This window comes from Vombatus ursinus, unplaced genomic scaffold (assembly GCF_900497805.2).
Source record: "Vombatus ursinus unplaced genomic scaffold, bare-nosed wombat genome assembly UNPS02004691.1, whole genome shotgun sequence".
Classification (NCBI taxonomy): Eukaryota; Metazoa; Chordata; class Mammalia; order Diprotodontia; family Vombatidae; genus Vombatus; species Vombatus ursinus.
Genome location: NW_020944469.1, coordinates 6,303,190 through 6,326,394, shown reverse-complemented (window position 1 = coordinate 6,326,394; position 23,205 = coordinate 6,303,190). Strand labels below are relative to the sequence as shown.

Sequence of the window (23,205 nt, the reverse complement as noted above, 5' to 3'; positions counted from 1 at the left end):
TTTAATTTAACAAGTTAGGAAGTGGCTAGTGGCCACCAATGGCACTTTGAACACCTAACTCCCAAATCTCTTTTCAATTTCTAGCCCCTTCTTCCAAACAGTGGACCGCTCCAAAGCACTAGTGCTCCTGTAGGCCTTTAGTGTTTCTATACATTTCTAGAAGAGACCAACAATAAGAATTACACACACATACACACACACATTTCATCATTAGTGAATCTGCATTAAGGAGATTTTAAATTATTTGTCTTTCAAATAACATGAGAAACACCCCTTTTCCTCACCCAGTTGGCACTGTAATCACTATAATCCAGTACTTTAACAACTTGACAATTTCATCAGTGTAAGTATTTTCCTCCACTTACAGAAAGGTGCAGATCTCAACTCCAAGACTTAGTAGGTCTTCTAGAGTTGCCGTGGCCAATGTGGAGACTCTCCAGGCTTAGCTAGACTGGTACTGGAACAACAGTCATTGGGGGCCGAACTGGAAGCCTTGCCAACTTGGTAGGAGCTGCCAGAGTTTCTACCTCTGAGAACCCGGGGGCACCTCCTTGCCACAAGGAGGAAGCAGAAGAGGACTTTAGTGGCAAGGTGGGATTACTATATGCAGGTAAAATCCTGTTACAACAAAGGGGGGAGCAATTTAATTTTTAAAATTACATCATTTGATCATAAATATTAAAGTCTTCAACATACAAGACTTGTTGGACCCAGAAGTTGAAAAGCATGTTTCATTTCTTGAGCTCTCTGGTCTGAAAAAGTTGGTTTAGGTTTTTTCTTTCTCTGAAAATTCAGAGGAAAAAAAAAAAGCACTTTGAACTTTGGTAAAACCACTAAAAATGAGGGCAGTCTGGAAAAAGAGGACCCCTAGCCAAACCCTTCCTGGACCTTTTATTTTTATAGTGCTTTCTTTTACATACATTATCTCATTTGACCCTGGAAAAATAAGGATCCTGGGAGGTAGTGGATAAGAATTGTGCCTGGGTTCCATCTGAGTTCAAAGGCAGAGGGATAGAAGATAGAATGCCAAGTATGGGTAGTACCAGTTTAGCTGGAATATAATACTAGTACCTGAATCAGGAAGCAATGTGAAAGTAGTCTGGAGGAGGAGGTTCAAATCAGACTCTGAAGGGTTTTTAATGTTAACCAAGTGTTTACATTTTATTCTAGAGGAAGGATTCTTGAGCAGGGGAGGGGGCAACTAAGTGAGACTGGGGCTTCAGAAAGATTTTCATAGCTGTGAAGGGGATAAATTGCAGGTAAGGACAAGAAGCAGGAATTAGGAAGCTACCTGCAATAGGATAGGCCAGAAGTGATGAGGATATGAACTCAGGTAATGTCTATGTGAATAGGGAGAGAGAAGGGGCCAGGTGCATGAGGTGTGGTGGGGACTCAATGGAAAAAAACTGGCCAACTGACTGGAGACGAAGGGTGAGGGAGGAAAAAAAAAGGTAGAAATGACTACAAGGCTGAGAACCTGAGAGACTGGAAGGATGGTGGTACGCTCAAAAAAAAAAAAAAAAAAAAAAAAAGGAAGTTAGGAAGAGGAGAATATTTGGAGGAAAGATAATGAAATAAGTTTTGGCAGGTTGAATTTGAGATGCCTATGGGAAATCCCAGATGAGATGCCTGCTTTACCAACTGCAACTAGGCTTAGATAGATTTAGAAATTACCTGCAGAGAGATAACAACCCATGGAGGTTGAAAACAAAGACAGGAGGTGTGGAAGGGAAAGAAAAAAAGAGGACCCAGGAGAGAGTTTTGGGAAACACCTTGGGTGAGAGAACGAGGAACCAGAAAAGAAGATCGAAGGAACAGTGAGGAGGGTCAAAAGCTCCAGAGACCAGAAGGATGAAGACTGAGAAAAAGCCATCAAGCTGTAACAATTAAGATAATCTTGTCCAGTGGTTTTTCTACTAAAGAATTCAGTATTCTGACTCTCCTTTTCTCCTTCCAAATACCTTATACTTCCACCTAAATCTCCTACTACTCATCCCAGCACGGAAAGGTCCAGGAGCCTTAGAAGAAAGGGGTATAACTAAAAAAGCCAAAGTACAAAACCCACCAGGTTCAAAAGACTTCTTTTTACTTGCTAACTATCCCCTTAGCAGAGTGGTCTTTGGATCCCCAGGGCCTAACAGTGAAGTGCCCTAGCACACTTTGGTGAGGGTTCAGACTGGATTTCATCAATGCAGAAACTCCCTCCCTCCTTCCATCCTTGGTATAATTTACCTATAATTTACAGAGACGCCTGGGGTACTGAAAGGTTTAGTCAACAGGAGCTCACATAACTAGTAAGCCTAAGGGGCAACACCTGAATCCAACGCCTCTGGATTCAAAGGCCAACAATCTCTTACATACTGCCTTCTTTGTACTTTAAGAAACCAAAATTAAAATTATCAAGATAGGCCTCTTCCACAGATTAAAAAGACAAACTTAAACCATGATACATCTGACTGAGTAAAGAAATGAGCAGATAACATTTGGATTTCTCATACTTAAAAGATGCATGTCAATGGGGAAGAAAACTCCCTCCCCACCAGGGTAGGTCAGAAACTTCTGGTCTAAGCCCGAGGCACTGAGCAATTAAGGGACTTGCTCAGGCTAAAACTGACAAATTGTCAGAGGTGTTGGCATGCCTTACATGTAAGTGTTTGTTTACAGACCATGACAGGCTAAGGAGGCAGAAAAAAATCAAGCTAAAAAGTTAGGAACAAACTTAAAAAATCACTTGGAAATTAAGAAAATTTATTTCCAAATCCAACTTGACTGCAATCCTCAGCTTTTCAGAAACTCATCTGTTATGAAACAAGGTAAGCCTATACATCGAAGTCAGCATGAAGGCAGATTCTGTCCATTTTCTAAAACTGCCAAGCTACAATGTGTAGTGAGGGGGGGGGGGGGGGGGGAAGCAAGTACTTGAACACCAGAGGTCCCTCCTTCCTTATGCCCCTACAGGCTAGGTTCATTTCTCAAGTGATCTGCCAGAAAAGGGGGCTGGGGTACAGGATCTCATCTAGTCATTCCAGATGATTCTAAGAGGAGCCTAGGTCCAACTGCAGTCTCCACATACAGATCCCAGATCCATCTGAGCATCAACAGGCACACCTTAGAGCAAACTCAAGCAGCCTGGTTCACCTGACTAGTTCTAGGATTCTCTTGGACCAGTGCGGGTCTTAACCTTGGGTCCGTGAGTTTTTGGTTTTGTTTTTTTTTTTCTTTTAAAGATTTTGACAACTGTATTTCAAGATAACTAGTTTCCTTTGTGATCCTATGTACTGTATTTCATGCATTTAAAAACTATTTTCAGGAGGTATTTACCAACTCTACCAAAGAAGTCCATGACCCAACAAGATTAAGAACTCTTCCTTTCCAGCTAAGGTTAAGCCACAGAGAGGCAAGCACCAGCTGGGCAAGAGTAGACCCACCTAACAGAAGCCTGTGCTCACTAAACTGGCTGGTTACTCTGATCACTAACAGGTCTGTGTAAGCAGGTTTCTTTTCCTTGTTAGCTTGAGGGACAGGGCTTAACTTTACTAAACTCAGGTGTTTTCCATAGAAATCTCAAGGGTTTAACAAGTAGAATGACCACTTCTGTAAATGGCAAGAAAACCCAAGGATTTCACTTGGGTAGTTGTAAGAATTAAGCTGCATTCTGAATGATAAACTATACTTTGAGAATCTGAAGTTTATTATACACAGGGAGTGAAATCAGCTACTCTCAAGGTAAATTACCTCCCACCTCAGACTTGGTTGCTAAGGCCTAAGGAGTTGCTTAAACAGGTATAAAGAGGTAAATTAACTTGCCCCCAGTTCACAGAGCTGGTGTCCAAGACAGGACTCTGCGCCCAGAACTCTAGCCACTAAACTGAAACAGATGCTCAATCATCAGATCCGTTTAGACATGCCATTAGCTCATTACTAGGAACTGGAATCTGGTATCAGGTAGAAATGTCTCAGACAAGGAAGGGTAAGTTACATAGATACCAAAGGCACAATGGATTGGGTGGTCTGATGTGAGGGACTCCAAAGATAGTGTCATACTGAATTCTGAAGGCACATTTAAATCATTAAACTACAAAATGTGTAACTTTACAAATTTGTTTACAGCTATCCTCTCCTAGGAGGTAACATTCTGAAGGTGAATTGCTGAGCTTAGAGTCAGGAAGCCTTGGGCTCCAATCCCTTCCTTCTCTGACATGTTATGTGACCCCATTCCTGTTACTTAACCCCTAAGTGCCTCAGCAAACTCCCTAGGGCTGATCTACCAGCTCATGGAGGGATTGGTTGGTTAGTGAAGGGATTTCCTCATACAGATGAAATCACAAGGTTTTGTTTTGTTTTTTTTTTGCAGCCTATTCAACAGAAGTGCGCTCTTCCCCCACCCCAACACATTTAAGAATTTAACCACAACTTCATTCTCTATTAGTACCCCCCCCCAAACCTAGTATTTCAGAATGTTCCCTATATTCCTTCCACTGATGTAGATTTATGATTGCCACTGCCGATGCCGGCATGTCGACGCTCCACCCCCCCAAACAGACTACTCAGCAGGTGGTCTGTGAGGTGTCAAGATGCCTCGGCAATCTCAGACACACACAGTCCCTATCAGACTGTATTCAAAGCTTTCTAACTTGTGTTCTGCTGGTATAGTCTCTGAGAAGCCACAGTCACCAGCATGCCATGAAGCCATGAGGAGGCTTCAGACTGAGGACACTTTTAATCCTTCTCTCCAAAGAGGAAAGATGGTGGATGAGGGGTTTTGAGCTGGGGCCAAGGTAGGTTGAGGCAGCTAAATTTGTATATCCTAGATTCTAACCAAGTAGAAAGCAAGGTGCTCTGTGGAGAGCAAGGAGGGCAAGAGTGAGGATGGAGACTGTAGAGATGAAAAACAAGTATAGAAAAGTCCCTGGGACAGAACTAAACAGTGAAAGAATATTATGCCATGTGAACAGTTTGTGTGTTTGGGACTGTAAATGCTAATGAAATTCAGGAAGGGAGAACTGAAACTTGTGTTCCCCACATCTTGGATGGAAAAAAGGAGATGATTCATCGCGTTTTCTAGACCCCTGCTGTGTGCCTGGCCCTAGGATTCGGTGCTCAACCTAAGAATTTAACACTCCGAGCTGTCCAATAAACAAAATGGAATGCCTTACGTGGTCCTAAGCTTCCTGTCACCGTAAGGGTTCAAGCAGGAGCTAGCTGACTATGTCAAGCATGCATGCTATAGTGGAGATTTCCTGCATGGGGTTTAAGGCTCAACTAGAATTCTAAGATCTCTTGGGTACTGCAGTGAACTTCACAGGCGATGCTGGGGCATGTCATTTTTCCACCAGTGAAGTTAGTTCTTGCCATCAGTGTAAAAACCACTGCCAGACAGTCATAACTAGACAACTTGAATGTGGGTAAAGTGCAAATTAGATTATAGCACAACCACCTTGATCTCGAGAGGCAGCATGGCGTAGTGGAGAGAGTGCTGGACTTGGAGTCAGGAAGACCTGGGCTCAAATCCTGCCTCCACCGCTCCCTAGCTGTGTGACTGTGGGCAAGTCACTTACCTCTCTGAGCCTCTGAAAATCAGGGATTAACCTTTGCAGGACCTAGATCTCACAGGGTTGTGAAGATGAAATGAGATAGTGCCTGTAAAGGACTTTGCAAACTTTGAAGCACTATAAACACATCGGTGGTGGTTGTTATTATTATTATCATCATTACTATTATTATCATCTTGCTCCCACCTACCCAAGACCATTTGGCTGGACAAAGTTGCACAATCTGATCCATCACCTCCAGTCTCTCTCATAAAACCTAAAATGTAAAGAAAGGGCTGGCTATCAGGCCACAGTGGCTTCTTTGCCTCTCCCACCTGCTCCTCCAAAGGGCTGGAAATCTCTTCATATGCAAGGACTATGTAAGATAGCTTTTTCTTCAGCATAGCTTATGCTCCCAGAAGGCCAGGACTGCTTTTTCTGTTGTCTTTGTAGGCCCTTAATAAAGGTTTGTTGAACTGAAGTTGGGATACTTCAGTTATCTGGATGGAAATGTGCATATGTAAATCAAGTCTAGTCATAATAGATCCAGACAGAGCAAGTTGTATTTGTTATCTTCTAGCTTAAAATTACAAACCTTAAGAAAGGTTGTAGATGTTAAAAACTGTAGCCTCTATGGTGGGAACAGTAGAGTGAGATAATATGCCAGAGTGTCTCATGCCAAACCACTTTTTAAAGTTCCAGGATTTTGAGTACTGTATTTCTGTTAATGGTGAGTATTACTGTTAAGGTTAGCAGAAAGGGAACCCTTTTTTTTCTTTAAATATATTTTTAGAAAGGTCTACTGTGATCTCTTTTTAATTTCCAAGGGATAACTATTTCCAGCATAGCTTATCTTCACATTTATAATAGAAATCAATGGGAAAATCAACCTAACTTCATACCAAAATTCATTTCAGAGTAAAATTTTCCTTGCTTCATATTAATGAGGAATGTCTCTGGTTTAATTGAATACAGGCAGATAACAGGAAACAATTTGAGATAATCCATGATTAACCAGAACTGGCTTCTATATTTTAACAAGATTCCTTTCCTTAACTGTCTCACTCTTTTATTTGCTCTATATACAAAAGTTAGATTGAAATGAAAATTGTCTTTTTTGCTCACTGCCAGTCTAACTGCTAATTAAAATTTATAAATGGAATTTAAAACAATATAAAATGCTGAAACATATTGGAAAGGAACTAAATATTACCAATGCAAATGAAACTCAACTTGAAGTTACTGACCAAGAACCCAACAGAAAACAAATCAGTACAAAATCTTTACAGTAAGGTTAACCAAAAAAAAAAAAAAAAGTAATAACAGAGGAAAAATTTTTCACAGGAAGCCTGGGAAAAAGCTAGCAGGGTTACATTTCTTCAACAACAACAACAACAACAACAACAACAACAGACATAATAACCATTAACAAAAACAATCAAAGGTACATTTGAAAAATCTTACCCAAGCACCCTAGCCTATGTCAAGGCAGAAGAAAAAGAATTAACAAACAAGCAAGGAAGTGAGATGCTCTTGTTCTGATGCCCTCTAGTCCTGGAAAAAAACCAGTAACCCTTGGGGGCTCTCTTTTTCTTCTGTTCCCCCCGCCCCCACCTTATATAGTTGTAATCAGTGTATATACAATTCAGGTTGCTGATTTCACACTGCATCACCTTATATAGGTCTTTTCATATTTCCTCACACACTTAATATTTATTGTTTATTTTTATGGTTCAAAATTCTAATACCAACTGTTCCCAAAGATAAAAGTCTTATTTTTGGCTCCACACAATCTCTACCAGAGTTTCAGCTACCAAACATTCTTGCATTTCATCATCATCCTTTCCTCAACAACAACAAAAGGGCATTTAAAGGCACCTAATTTTCTACAGCACTGTGCTAGGCACATTGATAACTTTAAAACACATTGTCCCTGCCCCCCAAAAGCAGAGAATTTAGAACTTAGAAACTAAGTTTTATTTAATACTCCCTCTTCAAAGTCACATATTGGTAAATATTAGCCACCTCAAGTTTAATTGGAAAATTAACAGAAAATAGCCTTCTTTCTACTAAATATAGGATTCATTTACCGGTGATATTTAGGAGACACAAATCCAAACTACAAATAACAAAAACAGAACTCTGGTATATACACACCAAGAGAAGTTTAGAGTTACCATATACTCTCCAACTCTTTTAAAGAGGACTTCAAATGATACTATTAAAATACCATTTGGAAATCTAGGAACTCCAGGCCAAATCTAGAGTTGTCCTGACTTTGATCAAACTCAAGACTATTTCTCCAGAGTCACAAAAATATGTCAAGGTAAAAGTTTTACTTCCCTGGCAGCCAGAAGGAAAGAAATTACTGGATTTAATACAGGGCTTAAACCTGAAGACGGTGAAAGAGGATATAAAAGAGTAGAAGGGTGGTTAAAAGGAACTCTAAAGAAATGATCATCAAATTGGATTTTTTGCTCCTACAAAGAAAAATCTACATACAGTAATCACCAAGAAGGGTTAACTTCTACAGTAAAGTGAAGTGATTAATTCAGTCAATAAACAATTTAAGCACACAGAAATTCTCTGCCAGGGTTCGACACAAGCTGGGAGGTGGTCTTTAGGAACATTTAGAGAACCATAATAGGAACTTATTTTATTCTATACTCTGCCACATGTATGTGGTGAGAGTGAAGGGTTAGAATGTCCTAATCCACTCATTCCCCAACAAAGAGTTTTGAAAATACAAGTTCGAGTCTCTGACAGGCACATGAACACCACCTATAATGTTAATCCATTGTCTTTTTAGCACGAAGTCCTCCATAACTCAGGTTCATAAATTCATAGCTGAAAGGGAATTGAAGGCCAATGAGTCCCCCCCCCCATACCTCATTTTACAGATGAGGAAACTGAGGCCCAGAGCAGTTAAATGACTTGCCCAGGGTCACAGTAACAGGCAGTATTTGAACCTAGGTTTTCCTGACTAAGTCCAGTGCCCTAACCTAATTACACCAATGACTTCCTGATACTCTAGGGCCCAATCCCTGCTCTGCTCATCACTCCCCCCAGTCTCTACAATTGACTTCTTCCAGTCAGGCTCCACAATTCTCCTCTGCCTCTAGGAGCTGTTTCCCATTATGTTCTCTCTTCTATTGACTCAGACTTAAGATGTCGAACCCTCCTAACCAATCTCCTATTCACAGGATCAGAGATCTCTAGCAGGAAGGGTTCCAAGAGGCCAGGCTCTCCCTCTGCTTAAAGACCAGTGCTCTCCAAAAGTTCACTCTCTGCAATTGGTTTCTTATACTCAAATTTAGGTTCAGCCTCCCAAACTCCCCCTAAGCTCTCATCTCTCCTGTTTGATAGGTTGTAACATCCCATCTCACCTTGAGTCTGTCTTTACAGCCTCACAATCCTCTGCTCTGTCCCCCAAGTTCCACATCACTCCCCCTAATGGAGTTAAGCTTCCCTGTAACTGAAGAACAACAAAAAGTAGCTGATATAAGGAGAAAAGTGATGGAATTGGAGCTGAAGGATCTTAGTACAAACCAGGGCTCTGCCGTTCACTACTCAAGTGACCTCAGGCAAGTAATTTCTGTTCTCTGAGTCCAATTCCTCATTTGTAAAATGAAGGGGGTATGACAAGAAAACCTTTAAGGTCTTTCCCAGCTTAAAATCTAAGGTCACCACTCTGTTGCTTTTATTTATTCAAAATTCTCAACTTTCTTACTTATTCAAAAAGTTCAACGTGGCTCTTCTGCTGATTTTCAAAGGGTTACAAATAATTCAAATACACGAGCTTACAATGTCATATGTTTTCCCTTTAAAAAGCACATTCTCACAAAAGCCTCAAAAGGAAAGTAACGTGACCATGGTCACCCCCATTATATAGATGAAGAAACTGAGGCTCAAAGTAAGTGACTTGCTCAAAGTCACATAACTAGTGTCAGAGAAGAGACCTGAACTAGGTCTTCTTAGACCATGGCTTTCCCAAACACCTATGGCATCTTTTTCTAACACTCACATTGAAATGACCATGGCTAAGGAGTCTGTTAAAAGATGCCCAGCATGTAGTAAGCGTTTAATAAATGCTTGCTGAATTGAATTCTTACAAAGGAAATAAGTGAAAGATATATTTCTCTCATTTCCCTCAGTATTTCATACTGGAAGAAAATTTCAGAGAATACAGCGGCCAAAGCTGCAGATTACCATATGGAAAACTATTTCTCCTACATTCCCTCAGTGATCACTCAGTTTCTTTGACCTGGTGGAAGCACTTAGCCCCTAACTTTATTAAGCAATGTGCCTTCTTAAGGGTATTCTAGAAAACCAATTCATCAAGCATTTCATGTATGCAAGCACATACATAAACATCAAAACATAACCTCATTAAGCAGTTAATGATTCAGTTGAGTATTTCATTTTCTGAGTAAATATACAGCACAATATTATAAGAATTTCCCCAAAGACCTAACACGTAACTACAAGAAAAGACACATTAACAAAACAGGGATGACTAGTTCTGCTTAAAGAAATGAAACAGTTCATTTGGATTAGAGAAAGAACCACTGCTCAAAGCAACACTTCTGAACTATAATTATTGACTGTACTTTAAAAAAATGAAAATGTTTTACCCAAATCCTGCATTATCATAGTATGGGGCACTTTGGATTCTTGCGTCTGCAATCCAAGACTTCCACCACCTGGATCCATACTGGGACCAAGTTCATTCGCGAATATCTGTAAAATTAAATGGAATGTTTGAAATAAATATAAAAATCACACTAGTTGTATTGGGTAAGAGATTTCAATTTACAAGTGTCTCAACAAAGACAAAATAAGTAATTAAATGAGATGCTTTGTGCACCAACTTCATAAATAATGAGGAAGAGGGGAAACAGTTTCACAGCAAGGAGAAGGAACCTAATTTTCCAGTGCTCAGCTTTTGGTGAAAAATCTGATCTTAATCCCAGTACATAAGACTTCCCAAAGAACAAAAGGGCAAGATGTGTAGTAAATCAACTCTATCCAAACTCCTTCTTCCAGACCCAAACTAGCCTTGTCAATAGCCAAAATAGCATCAGACAGCTGGGCTCAAGTCAGGGCTCTTAGTTCTATAAAGAAACATGTTCCATGGCTATTGGGAAACAAATGCCTAATGGGGTCCAGCTCAAGAACAGATCTCTACTGTGCCCTTCTCCATGCACTCTAGAAACCTTCCAACTGGTACTAGAAAGCAGTTACAACAAAACAAAGTCCAAAGGTTCCCTAACATAATTCTCACAAATATGGGACTCTGGGGGTCAGTGAAGACTTCTAGTTTTCCTCCACTGTATCCTACCTTTCCCCTACCACGGGCCCAGGTTTAAGATCCTCTGATTTGGTCCCAGAGCTACTCCAGTCTCCCTGGGTTCTGCCAACCAGTAACACTTCTGGTTTAATTCCCCAATATTCTTTTTGTCCTCTCCCAAGGTTTTTGAAGCCTCACGAAACTTGACTGCTTCCTACATTTAAGGACATTATTAGATATGCCACAAACATTTAGCAAGTGGTTATTTTACTCTAGCAGTTTACCTTTATACTTCAAAGTCTTTAAGTGATTTTACATTAGTCTAAACACCTGGTCACAAAACTACAGAGCTGAGTTATTGAATCTAATTTAAAGGTTTCATTTATATACATAATATTCATAATCAGTTATTGCAAAGTGAAAACAATACTCAAGTACAATAGTTATTCTTATTTTGACTATTTTCCCCTCTCCTTGTAATTTTTTTAAGTAATTTACCTAAGAAAAATTTAAAGTTTAGTGAGGATGTACTATTACTCTTACCACATGTGCTTAATTAGAATGGGCTATCCTTTACAGAACATGAGATTACAATAATGTTTTAAAAATCCATCCTTGCAATGGAAGTCAGTACCTGTTCTCCAATTCATTAAAACAAGAAAAACAAGAGGCTCCCTAGGTAATCCCTATAAACAATACCTTATGAGTTATACACAGGGCACACATACTAGAGCAACGTAAAGTGAAAAGAACAGTAAAAATGACTACCTAGGAGAAACTTAATTTAGAAGTTCTATTAAACAGCCCTCCCTCCACATCCCTTCTTCAAATATAGTACTCCTGCTGTTTTCAGTCATGCTCCAATGCAAGTTGAGACTGGGACAGTTCAAAAGTCAAAGTCATCACAATAAAACAAATGTGGGTCCCCATAAATTAAAATACTGTTGGATGCTATTTAAAAAAAAAAAAAACAACTGCATCAGTATATAATTTTAGGCTTTGCAAATCTCAACTGCTTTGTTCATGACTTAAAAACACACTATTTATTATAATAAAAAATCTAGACCCTAATTTTTTATTTGTAAAAATGATGAAACATTGGTTAACTACCGTCATAAGAACGTTTTGATTAAAAAAAAAAGAAAAAACACTTAATATGATAATCCTGCAGGTATTTTTTTGATTTTTGTTAATTCAGTACCAATTCGTATAGTTATTTTCTTTGGAAAACATCAGCACACCACGTATTATAAGAAAACATTCATCTTCATATTTGAAGGCCTGAATTCTTGCACGTTTCAATAAAGTCTACATCGCTAACTTGGCTAAGGGGGTACTGTGGAGGGGGGCTTAAGTGCCTTTAAAACTCAGTTTTTAGCAACAGAAGTTTTCTACAGACACATTCATCTATTCCAACAAAAATATCGTACCAGATCACTTAGGATTCAACCATCTGATTCATAATTAAAGCAACGTCTTGCAGGCACATTTCTGAACCACATTAACATATTATCTTTATAAATAAAAGGGAACCAAGGACAAACTTTATCCTTGCCAAAAGTCCACTGTAAATATTAGGGGAACTAATACGTAAACTGGAGCACTTTTTGGAACGGCAAACACTAAGTTCATTAACAAAAAACGAGGTGTGAGGATCGTGGCATATTTAATCGTTAGAAAGGACTTCCCAAGGGGTTCCCTCATTCGTCCATCTCACCGAATCAAAACACCAAGTGGGATTTCAAATAAATGTTTTTCTTTCACCTTTAAGGGGACCAGATCGGCAGAGCAGAGTCTCCTCTCCCTCAGACCACGCACTTCTCTGCACTGCCAAGGCAGCGGGGCGGGAAGGGGGGGGGGCCGGGGGAGGGGGGGGGAAACGATACCGAGTCGAGGGGAGGGGGGGGGGAGGAGGGAGGGGGGAGAGTGAGAGAGACAGAGACAGGCAGAGAGAAACTGCGAGACACACAAAGCCCCGGCAGGCTGAGGTCCGAACCGCAGCGTTTTTCCGAGTCTCCCAGCATCCCGCAACAGTCCCGTTTCCCCCACCTTGTCAAATCCCAAGTTTCCTTCACGGCAGAAAGCATGCCACGTGTCCCTTTGTTTATTCCCCATTCGCCTCGGCCCCGGCCCCGACCGCAAACAAGGGGACGCGAAAGGGGAGAACGCGCCCGGGACCCTGCACACGCACACCCACTCTCCTCCCCGCCCTCTCTCCCTCCCACCTCCTGGTACCGCCGCCGCTGCCGCCGCCGCCGCCGCCGCTCGCCCGGCACGGGCCAGCCCTCAGCCTCCGCCCCCCTCATCTCATCTCCCCTCCCCTCCCCTAGACTGCATCGGGAACCAAGATGGAGGCGGCGGCGGCCACAGCCGCACAGGACCCCTTAAGGGCCCCCCCGACCCCCCCATGCGTGTCCCGAGGTGCCCGGCGGCGCCCTCGCCTGGCGGTGCCACCCTCACCCGGGGTGGCAGGAGCGGTAGCTGTGGGGCTGCCGCGGCCGGGGGCGGGGATGAGGGGAGAGGAGGAGGCGGCGCCTTCGCCTGGGGCCGGGCCGCCACGCCACGCCACGCCTTGCCACGGGGCCGCAGCTTCTTCACAGCTTTGTTCTCCGCCATTTTCCCAGCGCCCCAAGCAGCCGGCGACGGCGGTTAGGGTTCCGCGGCGTCTCGAGCTGCGCCCGCTGGGCTTGGGGGCGAGGGGAGCCGCTAGCTTCCCCCAACTCTAGGAGCCTTCCGGTGGCGGTCGCGAGAAGGACGGCCCCCTCGGCGCGGCCTGCGTAGGGCCTAGCCACCGCCTCCGCCTCCTCCATTGTTCCCCACCCCCTCGATTCAATTCTCAGAGCCCGCGCTTCACCTCCCCCCCCCACAACCGTTACAATGGACACTGGGGACTGACTTTCCTTACGGCTGCCTCCCGAAGCCGCCTTACCTGCCGCGGGTTGTTCTGAGGCCCGGCAGCTCTCGGCGTTCCAAAGTGGGGGGGCCGTGGCCGTGAAGCACTGAGGCCTTGCATTCGAGTTCCCTAGGTCTAAGGGCCTGGACCAATCAGAGGCTACCCTGGGCCCGGAGTGCGCGCCGCCGCGGCCTCCTTCCCCGCGCCGTTGACGAGCCCGGGCCGCATTACGTCACTCTTCGCTGCAGGGTAGGGGACCGAGAGGGAAAGCGCGCGCGCGCGAAGCAGCAAAAGAGGCGCCAGGTTTGGGCTACAATGCACCGCTGACTCGTAGCAGCAGGGCTTGCTGCGCTGGGCTAAGCGTTAATGCGCAAGCGCCGTCCACATCTTGACGCGCCGAAAAAGGATCCCTTTTTGGAGGGTTTCCCGAGGGGCGGGGGGAAGGAGAGAAAGAGCGAGCGAGCACGAGAACGAGCGAACGAGAGGGTCAGCGATTGAACGGTTTTGTTACTAAGCGCGCACTGCTAGCCGCCGTACAGAACCTAAGCAGTTACCCTCTAGGAGCTTACACTGCCACAGAGGCACACGGGGACAAGTTCCACATAAACCGATGCTCCCCTTGGGGTCCCCGCCTCCCCTCACATACACACACCCCTGTCTCCCCCCCATACACACGCTACACACACACACACACACACACACACACACACACACTCCCCTCAGTCCCTCACATTCTTTTTCCCAGAAAAACCGAAGGCGGGTAGAGATTAAAGATGAGGGAGAAGGCGACCGGACAGCAAGGATGATGAAGTATCAAGGCCGACGACCGGCATGTCCGACCGGAACCAGGCCTCCTTACCTCCACGAATCCCACCTGGAGGCCAGGTCCGTGCACCTGCGACGCTCGCTGAAGAATCGAGGAATCCGTCTCGATTTTCCCCTTTTTTTTCCTGTCCGGACGCGAGATTTCATTGGTGTAGGGAACTTCCAATGAGGAGACTCCCTCTGCCAAAGCCGGTCCGCAACAGTTTAGCAACTTAGAGTCCCAGTTGCCTAGAGCACTGAGAGGTTAAGCAATTTGCCAGGGGTCAAACAGCCAAAAGGTAGCTAAAGGGACTTAAATCTCCGTACTCTGTGGGCTCCAATGGCTTCCCACCCCACCCCTAGTCACCTAAGTCCCACTGCCTCGAAAGTGCCTAGGACAAAGCAAAGAACTCCCCCTCTCTCCCCCCACCATCTGCCTGAATTATTTGACTATTCCAGTGGAAAATGATTTTTCTGAATTTATCCAAGCCGTTGCTTTAACTCTCTACTATGTATAGACAGTACCCTCCATCTCCTGGGCAAGTTTCCAACATAGCAACAATCGAAAGAACCGACTGGGCAGGCAATGATTTGCAACCCCTCCCCCCAGGACACAAAAGAGGGGGTGATTTTCTATTGTGGGCGCACAAACAGTACGAAATGGGTCTGTGTTGGTAGCAAGTCAAACACCCCACCGACGAAACAGAACAAAACACATTTTCACACTAAAAAGCCTTGTAGGTGCCCTACAGTGATTTACAATAGACTTTTGGGGAATGTTATCCGTGGTACAGTGGAGGGAAAAAAACAAAACACAACACTGGACTTGGGGGTCAGAGAACCTGGTTTCAGATCGCAGCTTCACTACTCACTACCAGTAGGACTTGGACAGTTGTCCACTTAACTTTTCGGACTCTTACTTTGCTCACCTATAACACAAGATGGGGTGGGGCAAGTACTACATGCCCACTACAGGAGATCTCATCTCAGTGGGTATTCTCCCTCCACACCTACCCATCCTGTTTACAAAACCCTTCCTGTCTTGCCATAACCTTGACAAAGAAGGTCTACCCAATATATTGAGGGTCTTGTTTTTGTCTGGATTCACATCCATATCATTGGACATGCAGACTGTCCCTCAATTATCCTTCAGTCTCACTGCATGACCAACCCATTTGCTTTTTCAATAAAACATTTTTGATGGCACATCCTGTACACTGCTTCAGAATTCCTTGTCTGTAATGGGGTGCCCCTCACTCCACTCCCCCTCCCCCCCCCCCGTCTCTCTCTCTCTCTTTCTCTCTCTCTCCATTTCCCTTTGGGTGGCCCTCAACTACAATTCTTTGGAAACAGAGTTTTAATCCATGACTCATAGCCATGCATTACCAGAAGAACGATATGAAAAAGATGAGCATTGCTATTTGCAGTGACAAGCACAGGATGGAGACAGGGACTCTGGGACTGCAATTTCAGTGGCATAAGGAACCCCCAAGAGGAAATTCCCTCCACCCACGCAGGCCAATACCTTATATGCTCTGAGAGTTAAAGTGACCTGCCCAGGTCACACTACTAGTATGGATCAGTGGTGGCACCTGAATAAGTCCACTGCATACCATGGGCAATATTTATTTAGTTTAGTTTTTCCATATGGATTATTATGTTATGGCAATTTCTTTGGAGTAATCATGAATTTCATTTCAGCATGATGCTATCCACAAAAATAAACATATGCAAAGCCTATAGGGAATTCCCTTTCCATTTGGACCATATAGGGCATTCTCTATGCCAATCACTATCACTGTAGGTGAGTGTGTTTCCCCATTCTATGCCACATTTGACACAAGACATTTTACATATTTCTCTCTGCAATTTATGTATGTACAATTTATTTATGTATTGAAGAATCTTTTATGATCCTAATAGATGACCAAAGCTTTTTGAAGGAGAGACTTGAAGGTTATTTAAGTCAAATACTTTTTTTTGTAATCAAGACTTTTCAGTCAACTGTGTGACTATAAAAATTGAATCTGCTTTAGAAAGTAATTCAGTGTAATGGTTTTTATCTTCTAGCACTTGCTATATTGGAATTAACACGGTACTAGGAGTTAGAGGACCCAGATTTGAGTCCTAGTGGCTCACTTACTACCTTTGACAATTAACAAACTCTATGAGCCTCAGTTTCTTCATCTGTAAAATGATCTCTTTATGATCTCTAAGATCTCTTCTGGCTCTAAATCTTATGACTGATAAGGGGCTACACAGGCAGCCACACCTTTCTCACATGAATTTTCATTCCTTTACCTGCCCACTGATTGTAAAGTCGTTGGTCGCAGTGATCTATAATGTCCTCATGTATTTTGGCAAAAGACAATATGGTCTAGTGAATAATGAGGAAGCTATGATGCCAGGCAAGTCATTTAATCTCTGTGAACTCTATTGTAGGGTAACAAATTATACTTGTTCGATGAAATGGACAGCATTTTGGGCATGGAATCAAGAAAACTGGGGTTCAAGACCTACCTCTGACACATTATAGCCATACAATCCTGGTTATGCCTCATAACCTCTCAAAAGCCCCTTTAAACTTTTTAACACTGTATGTTGCCATGCAGGTGTCTAACCATCTACCATCTCTATTGGTGGACAAAGTCCACTAATATAAATATGAGATGAAGTCTTTATACCAATGAAATCATAGTCCAGTCCCCCTTCCCCCAGGCAGCATTCTATATGGCACACCAACTCTTCATATGATCCTGAGAAAAATCATGGTTTATCTGATCTAAAGTTTGTTTGTTTTTTCCTGGCTCTAAACATAACAAAAAAAATCTTACTAGGTCTACAATTTTGGGCAAATCACAACTACCCTAGAGTCTGTTTCATTGTCAAATGACATGATCTGTGATAGCTTTGAAACTCATGATTGCAAAGAGCCTTCTCACCACCTTCCTTTACATAGGCGTTCTTTGATTTTTCTTAAGCTCGCTAGGAAGCTACTTGCTGCTCCTTTGCCTTGACTTATTGCTATTGCCAGCCTTCTCAGTTTCTAAGCCCTTTTCAAATATCAATGTCAATATTCCTTATTTCATTGTATAGTCATTTTCTCTTTCTCCCATATGCAATGAAAACTTAAATCTGAAAAGTGAAAGATTTGCTCAGGTAACTTTAAAAAGCCTTGTAGAAATCAACAGCCTCAGGAGCTCATCACCTTATCAATAGTTTAGGTTGCTCACTTCTTCAGTCAATAAGGGTTGCTATTAAACCATTGATTTATTTATCCATTGATTAAAGACAAAAATAGAACATTGACACACTATTTTTTTTACCTTTTTCTCATACCTCAGACAATTTTGTAAAGAAGTCTTCCATTATTCAGTGATCTATTTTGCAATTATCCATTTGGGAGTATCCTAAGTTTTCCACTTTTAAGCCACCTTCCTTTTTTCTTCTACTTCATGCACGTTCTAGTGTCTGTAGGCCCTTTATTTTGCTTGACCTCTCCATCTTCATCACTTTTTTCTCCACATATCTGTATAGGCTTTGTTCTTCAAATTTTGCTATTTCTAATCCAATTTCTTCATATTTGTTCTATTTATGCTCACCATTAATTGTTTCTACAGATAAGAATACCTATCTTGCTCTTTAGATTCCTGACTTTACCTTTTTCCTTGGAAGCCTTATCTTTTCTTCCTTAAAACAAACAAAAAAGTCCCTTACTACTAACTAGGCCGGTACCTCAAAGATATAAGAGGAACATGACCCATATACACTAAAATGTTTATAACCACTCTTTTTGTGGAGGCAAAGAACTGGAAAATTAGGGAGGGCCCATCAATTGCATAGCAGTTAAACAAATTCTGGTAACAAATGTAAATAGAATACTACTGTGTCATAAGAAATGAGGAAGGAGATGGTTTCTGAGAAACCAAAAATTTAATATGAACTAATGCAGAGTGAAGTAAATAGAACCATGAAAACAATATATACCACAACAAGGATTTAAAAAAAAGCAAAACTTCAAAAGACTTAAAAACTCTGATCAATGCAATGACTAATCAATGACTCCAGGGGACCAATGATGAAGAATATTACCCACCTCCTGACAGAAAGAGAACGGATTACATTAAATGAGACACATGTTTGGACATGGCCAAAGTGAGAATTTGTTTTGTTTGACTCTGCATATTTGTTACAAAGGTTTTGATTGTCTTTTCTTTTCTTTTTTTCTTTCAATGGAGGGGAGGGGGTTAGGGGGAGTAAATGCTTGTTAATTGAAAAAAAAAGTAATCTTAAGAAAAAAAAAAAGCCATACCCCATCAAACTGTCATCCTAAAGAGGGAACAGAATTTCCTTCTTGATCACCTCATCTGCATTCTATTTCCCTTGTTCTAATAGAAATTTATCTTCTGCATATTTTTAAATACTTCATGGATCTGTGATATTGTGGGTGTGGGTACTCCTAACACCTCTTCAGATCATCTCTAATGCCTTAGTATGCAGTCTTTGTGAGCTATGGTGGCCAAAACACATACTTCACCATCAACCTGGTGGTAAACTTTTCCGAACACAGCAAGGGAAATCCTCACATAACTGTAGGATTTGCCAGAGCTTCTGCTCTACTGATGTACATAACCTTTTAGAACCCAAGGTTCCCTCCATGCTACAAGTCATCAAACAGGAAGTGAGAAGGCTTCTTCCACATACTTCTGCCAAATTTTCCCAGTTTTGAGAGGTTAATTTTGGCTATTATCACTACATTGCCTAAAAAGATAATCTATTGCCATTTCTCAAGTCTCCATTTTCCTCTCCTATTTATATCCATGGTCATGCATTCAAAAACTAGTTATTGAACTCTTACTATTTATCTTTACAACATCTGCTTTCTATTGTAAACAAATATACCATTGTGATTCTTTTTTTCCCCTTTGTCCAGTAGGAATAGCCTTTTGCATGCAAAAAAAAGATTCTTGTTTTTTACCTTACAATTCTACCTATTTTATGTTCTTTCAAAATAGGTTCCATTTTCTAGCTTGAGTGTTTGTTTTTTTGTTTTTGAGGCAATAGGGGTGAAGTGACTTGCCCAGGGTCACACAGCTAGTAAGTGTCTGAAGCTGGATATGAATTTAGGTCCTCCTGACTCCAGGGCTGGTGATCTATCCACTGCAGTGCCACCTAGCTGCCCCCTTGACACAGTTTTAAGGCTTTTATATTACATACTCCTGCTTTCCCTTAACCCTTTTCCCATATTTGTATAAACATAATTTTACCTTTTCCTTTGACATCTCTCTGCTTCTTCTACTTACCTCAGGCTGTAGCATTACTTTTCTCTACTGTATTCATACTTCTTCTAGAACCTAGCACAGGGCCTGGCACATAGTAAATGTTTAATAAATGCTTGTTGACTGACTCATTTGAGCTTCATCTAGAATGGTACTGTTATCCTCATTCTCATAAGCTTTTCTCCTCAAATTTCTGAAAAACATTTTTTATCCACCTCCTTCTTGTCTCTGTAGATCTCTGATGGGCTTGTTTTCTAGGAAGCAAATCTGCCCTGTCTCCTTCCCTCAGGAGTTCTCTTCTACCTGATGTTTTCTGCCTGTCCCTCTTCCTCATTCCCGAATATCTCTACCTATTTCCCTACCCCTCTCCCCTCATCATCTGAGATATGGGCTCTTCTCCCAATCACCCATTTTACTGCTAATGTCCTTACTGTCTTCTCTTTCTCTGACAGTTCTAGGTGGCTTACTTGTACTCATTCAGGCAAATGTTGCCAGGTCAGATGTTTAATTTCTCCTGTATTTCTGCATAATTCTTCAAGATGGTTTGGCAGGATTGAACTCATCTTTTTTTATGGCAAGATTTGGGGCAGTTTGCACAGATGTGCCCTTCATTATAGGGATTAAACACAATTCTCCTCCCCACCCTACCTCCTCTGTCTAAAACAAATAGGGAACTCAAAGATGAGGAGACTCCCTTTACCTATGAAGGTTGGTACCTTCTCTGCCCAGAATCACAAAGCCAGTAAGTGTCAGAGGTTAGGACTTGAACCCAGGCTTTCCAGAGACCAAAACGCATTGTCTGCCTTCTTATTGGAAGGCACTGCTACATCCTTTGTCCTCCATACCTGAAACACTGTTTCTGACTACACACTGCATTCAGATGACTTTTCTTTTCTTTCTTTCTTTTTCTTTCCTTTTTTTTTTTTGGCTAGGCAATGGGGTTAAGTGACTTGCCCAGGGTCACACAGCTAGTAAGTGTTATGTGTCTGAGGTCAGATTTGAACTCAGGTCCTCCTGACTCCAGGGCCGGTGCTCTATCCACTGCGCCACCTAGCTGCCCCCTCAGATGACTTTTCTAAGCCAGACCTATAGGACGCCTTTTGCTGTTTCTTCTATCAGGGAATAACACTTTTTTTGGTTCCTAAATGCAAAAGACCTGAAAGGTGGCACAGTGAACAGACTTTTAGAGTCAGGAAGAGCTGAGTTCAAATCTTGCATCAGATGTTTACTAGCTGTGTGATTCTTGGCAAGTCTCTTAACCTCTCTGTGCCTCAGTTTCCCCATCTTTAAAATAGGGATAATAATGGTACCTACTTCCTGAGGTTATGAGAATCAAACGAGAACTCAGGTAAATTGTTTTGCAAACTTTAAAGCTATATAAATGCTTTATCGTTCCCGTACTGTGGTTTAATTTCACACTTGGATGGGGAAAAAAAAATACGGCTTTATTTTCACTAACCTCCTGTAGCTGAAATTCAGCATTTCCTTCAATTATTTAAAAACACGGTTCTGAGAGAAAGGTTGCTCTAGACTGCCAACAAAGGTTAAGAACCCTTGACCTCTATACACTTGGTTTCATTCTAGAAGCAAACAAAATAAATAAATAAATAAATTTAACTTCTCCGCTGATCTGAAGCTCGGACTAAACTACTTTCTTCCAGGAAAATACTGCAACTATATGCTTTGGGTTGGTCCCCACTAGTGATAATCAGGGCCTGTATGACATAATGTCTTGTTGGGCAGCTGCTCCAATCCTTTCTGGAGTACATTCTCAAAATGTTTTTTTTTTCTTGCTGTGGTCTCCCCATTTATTGTCTGCTGTGAGACCCTGGACACATCCTTTAGGTCCTCAGAGCCTTGTTTTCCTGATCCACTACCTTGCTCTGTCCATTTCACAGGGTGGCTGTGAGGATCAAATGTGATAATGTCTATGTGAAAGTGATTAGGAAAACTGGCAGGCTGCAAAGAAACGTGAAATACCATTATCGTGCAGCACTGGGAAGGAGAGATAATTGTTCTTTTCCTAAGAGAAGCACGGCAGTTGCTAAAATCTCTCTTTTTCTGGGGGCTGCATCTTGTAAGGGAAAAAAGATAAAGGAAATATACTTGGGCAGTGCTGAATTGCCTCTATCAACAGGAAAAAGAAAATTAATACAACGTCAAAATTACTATAAATAGGAACTATGTTTTTAAAAGAGATCTATCCTGATAACTAGTAGGGTCTGCATATTTCTCCCACTGGAAATCAAAATCTTCCCTGGCTATTTGTACTGTAGTGCTAGATGTATAATGACAGTAACATATGGGGATTAAGAAACAATGTGGTGGGTTCTAGTCCCAGCTCTGCTATCCTGAACAAGTCACTTAAACTACTCTCTGGGCCTCAGTCTCCTCAGTGATGAGATGGGGACATTGGATTAGGGCAGAAAATACTTCCCAGTGAAGTCTGAACCAGATTAAAATGTAATGGGGAAATATTTAACAAAATAAATAAAAATAAAACATAGATACTATTACATTTTAAAACCAAGCCAACATGCATCCTACAGGGATCTTTTCTGTACAGTTTAGTGGCCTTCATTTTTATTTGAGTTACCACTGAGATAATAGATAGATAAGTTGCAGATCTATATCTGCGGAGGGAGTTTCCTCACCAGGAAGGTCTCTGTACCAAGAAAATCACAGACCTATACCAAAAAAAATCGAATCATGGTATGAAAAATAGCTTGGAAAAAGGAATCAGGGAGATTAGTTAGAATGTCATCCCAACAATCCCAGTATGAAGTGAAAGAGGCCTGAACTAGAATTGTGGCAAAGGGGACGAAAATGAGAATAGGACTTAGTAATTGGAACACGGAAGATATAGGAGAAGAAGGAAATCAAATGCTAAGTTTTCCAGCTTGGCTGAATGATAGGAAGACTGATAAACAGCACAGTCAAGACAGGAATAAGGGGTGAGGTTTTGTTTTGGGGAAGCAAGGAAGATGTTGAGCAGTTTTAAACAAGTAGAAATTGACAGCAGGCAGTTGAAGATATGAGATTGGATCACAGGCAGGAAGTCAGGAACACAAGTTCAAATCCTGCTTGTCACTTCCCAACTAGGTGACCCTGGGCAACCCTTAACCTCTTGGTACCGTAGACAACTCTCCAAGACTCTTGAGTTGCTGAGGTGATGTCAACCTGTATCGTCAAGGGAGTTTCCTCACCTGGGAGTTTCCTATACCACTGAATTCATAGGTCCATTCTCTATTTCTAATCCTTCACTCAGAGGTTGAAGCAGTCAGAGTAGATGAGAAAGGGTCATAGAATGAAGGACCAGGAGATCATCTAGGCCAGTGGTGTCAAACTCAGAGATAGGACCCACTAATCCATACATAAGGATCCCTATGGGCTACATATTGACTTCAC

The 23,205-nt window shown here is 42.0% G+C and overlaps 2 protein-coding genes across 9 annotated transcripts in view; both read right to left on the bottom strand.

Annotated features, from left to right (window-relative positions):
- ZNF711 (zinc finger protein 711) overlaps nucleotides 1-14,613 on the bottom strand; it is a 39,692-nt gene extending 25,079 nt beyond the window's left edge. For 6 of the 8 annotated variants that reach the window (XM_027840079.1, XM_027840104.1, XM_027840085.1 and 3 more), the window contains exons 1-2: nucleotides 13,751-13,882; nucleotides 10,166-10,271 (exon numbers count right to left, since the gene is read on the bottom strand). In XM_027840079.1, coding sequence (XP_027695880.1) covers nucleotides 10,166-10,271; nucleotides 13,751-13,834 — 190 coding nt within the window. In that variant the 5' untranslated portion in view covers nucleotides 13,835-13,882. Of the gene's footprint in view, nucleotides 1-10,165; nucleotides 10,272-13,281; nucleotides 13,311-13,750; nucleotides 13,883-14,573 lie in introns of those variants that run through there. The other 2 variants (XM_027840096.1, XM_027840090.1) reach the window with 2 other exon arrangements.
- The window catches only part of LOC114026176 (probable ATP-dependent RNA helicase DDX53), a 91,352-nt gene continuing 82,020 nt past the window's right edge, over nucleotides 13,874-23,205 (bottom strand). The window contains 2 exon segments of the mRNA XM_027839808.1: nucleotides 13,874-14,070; nucleotides 14,505-14,664. Of these exon segments, the coding sequence (XP_027695609.1) occupies nucleotides 13,874-14,070; nucleotides 14,505-14,664 (357 nt within the window).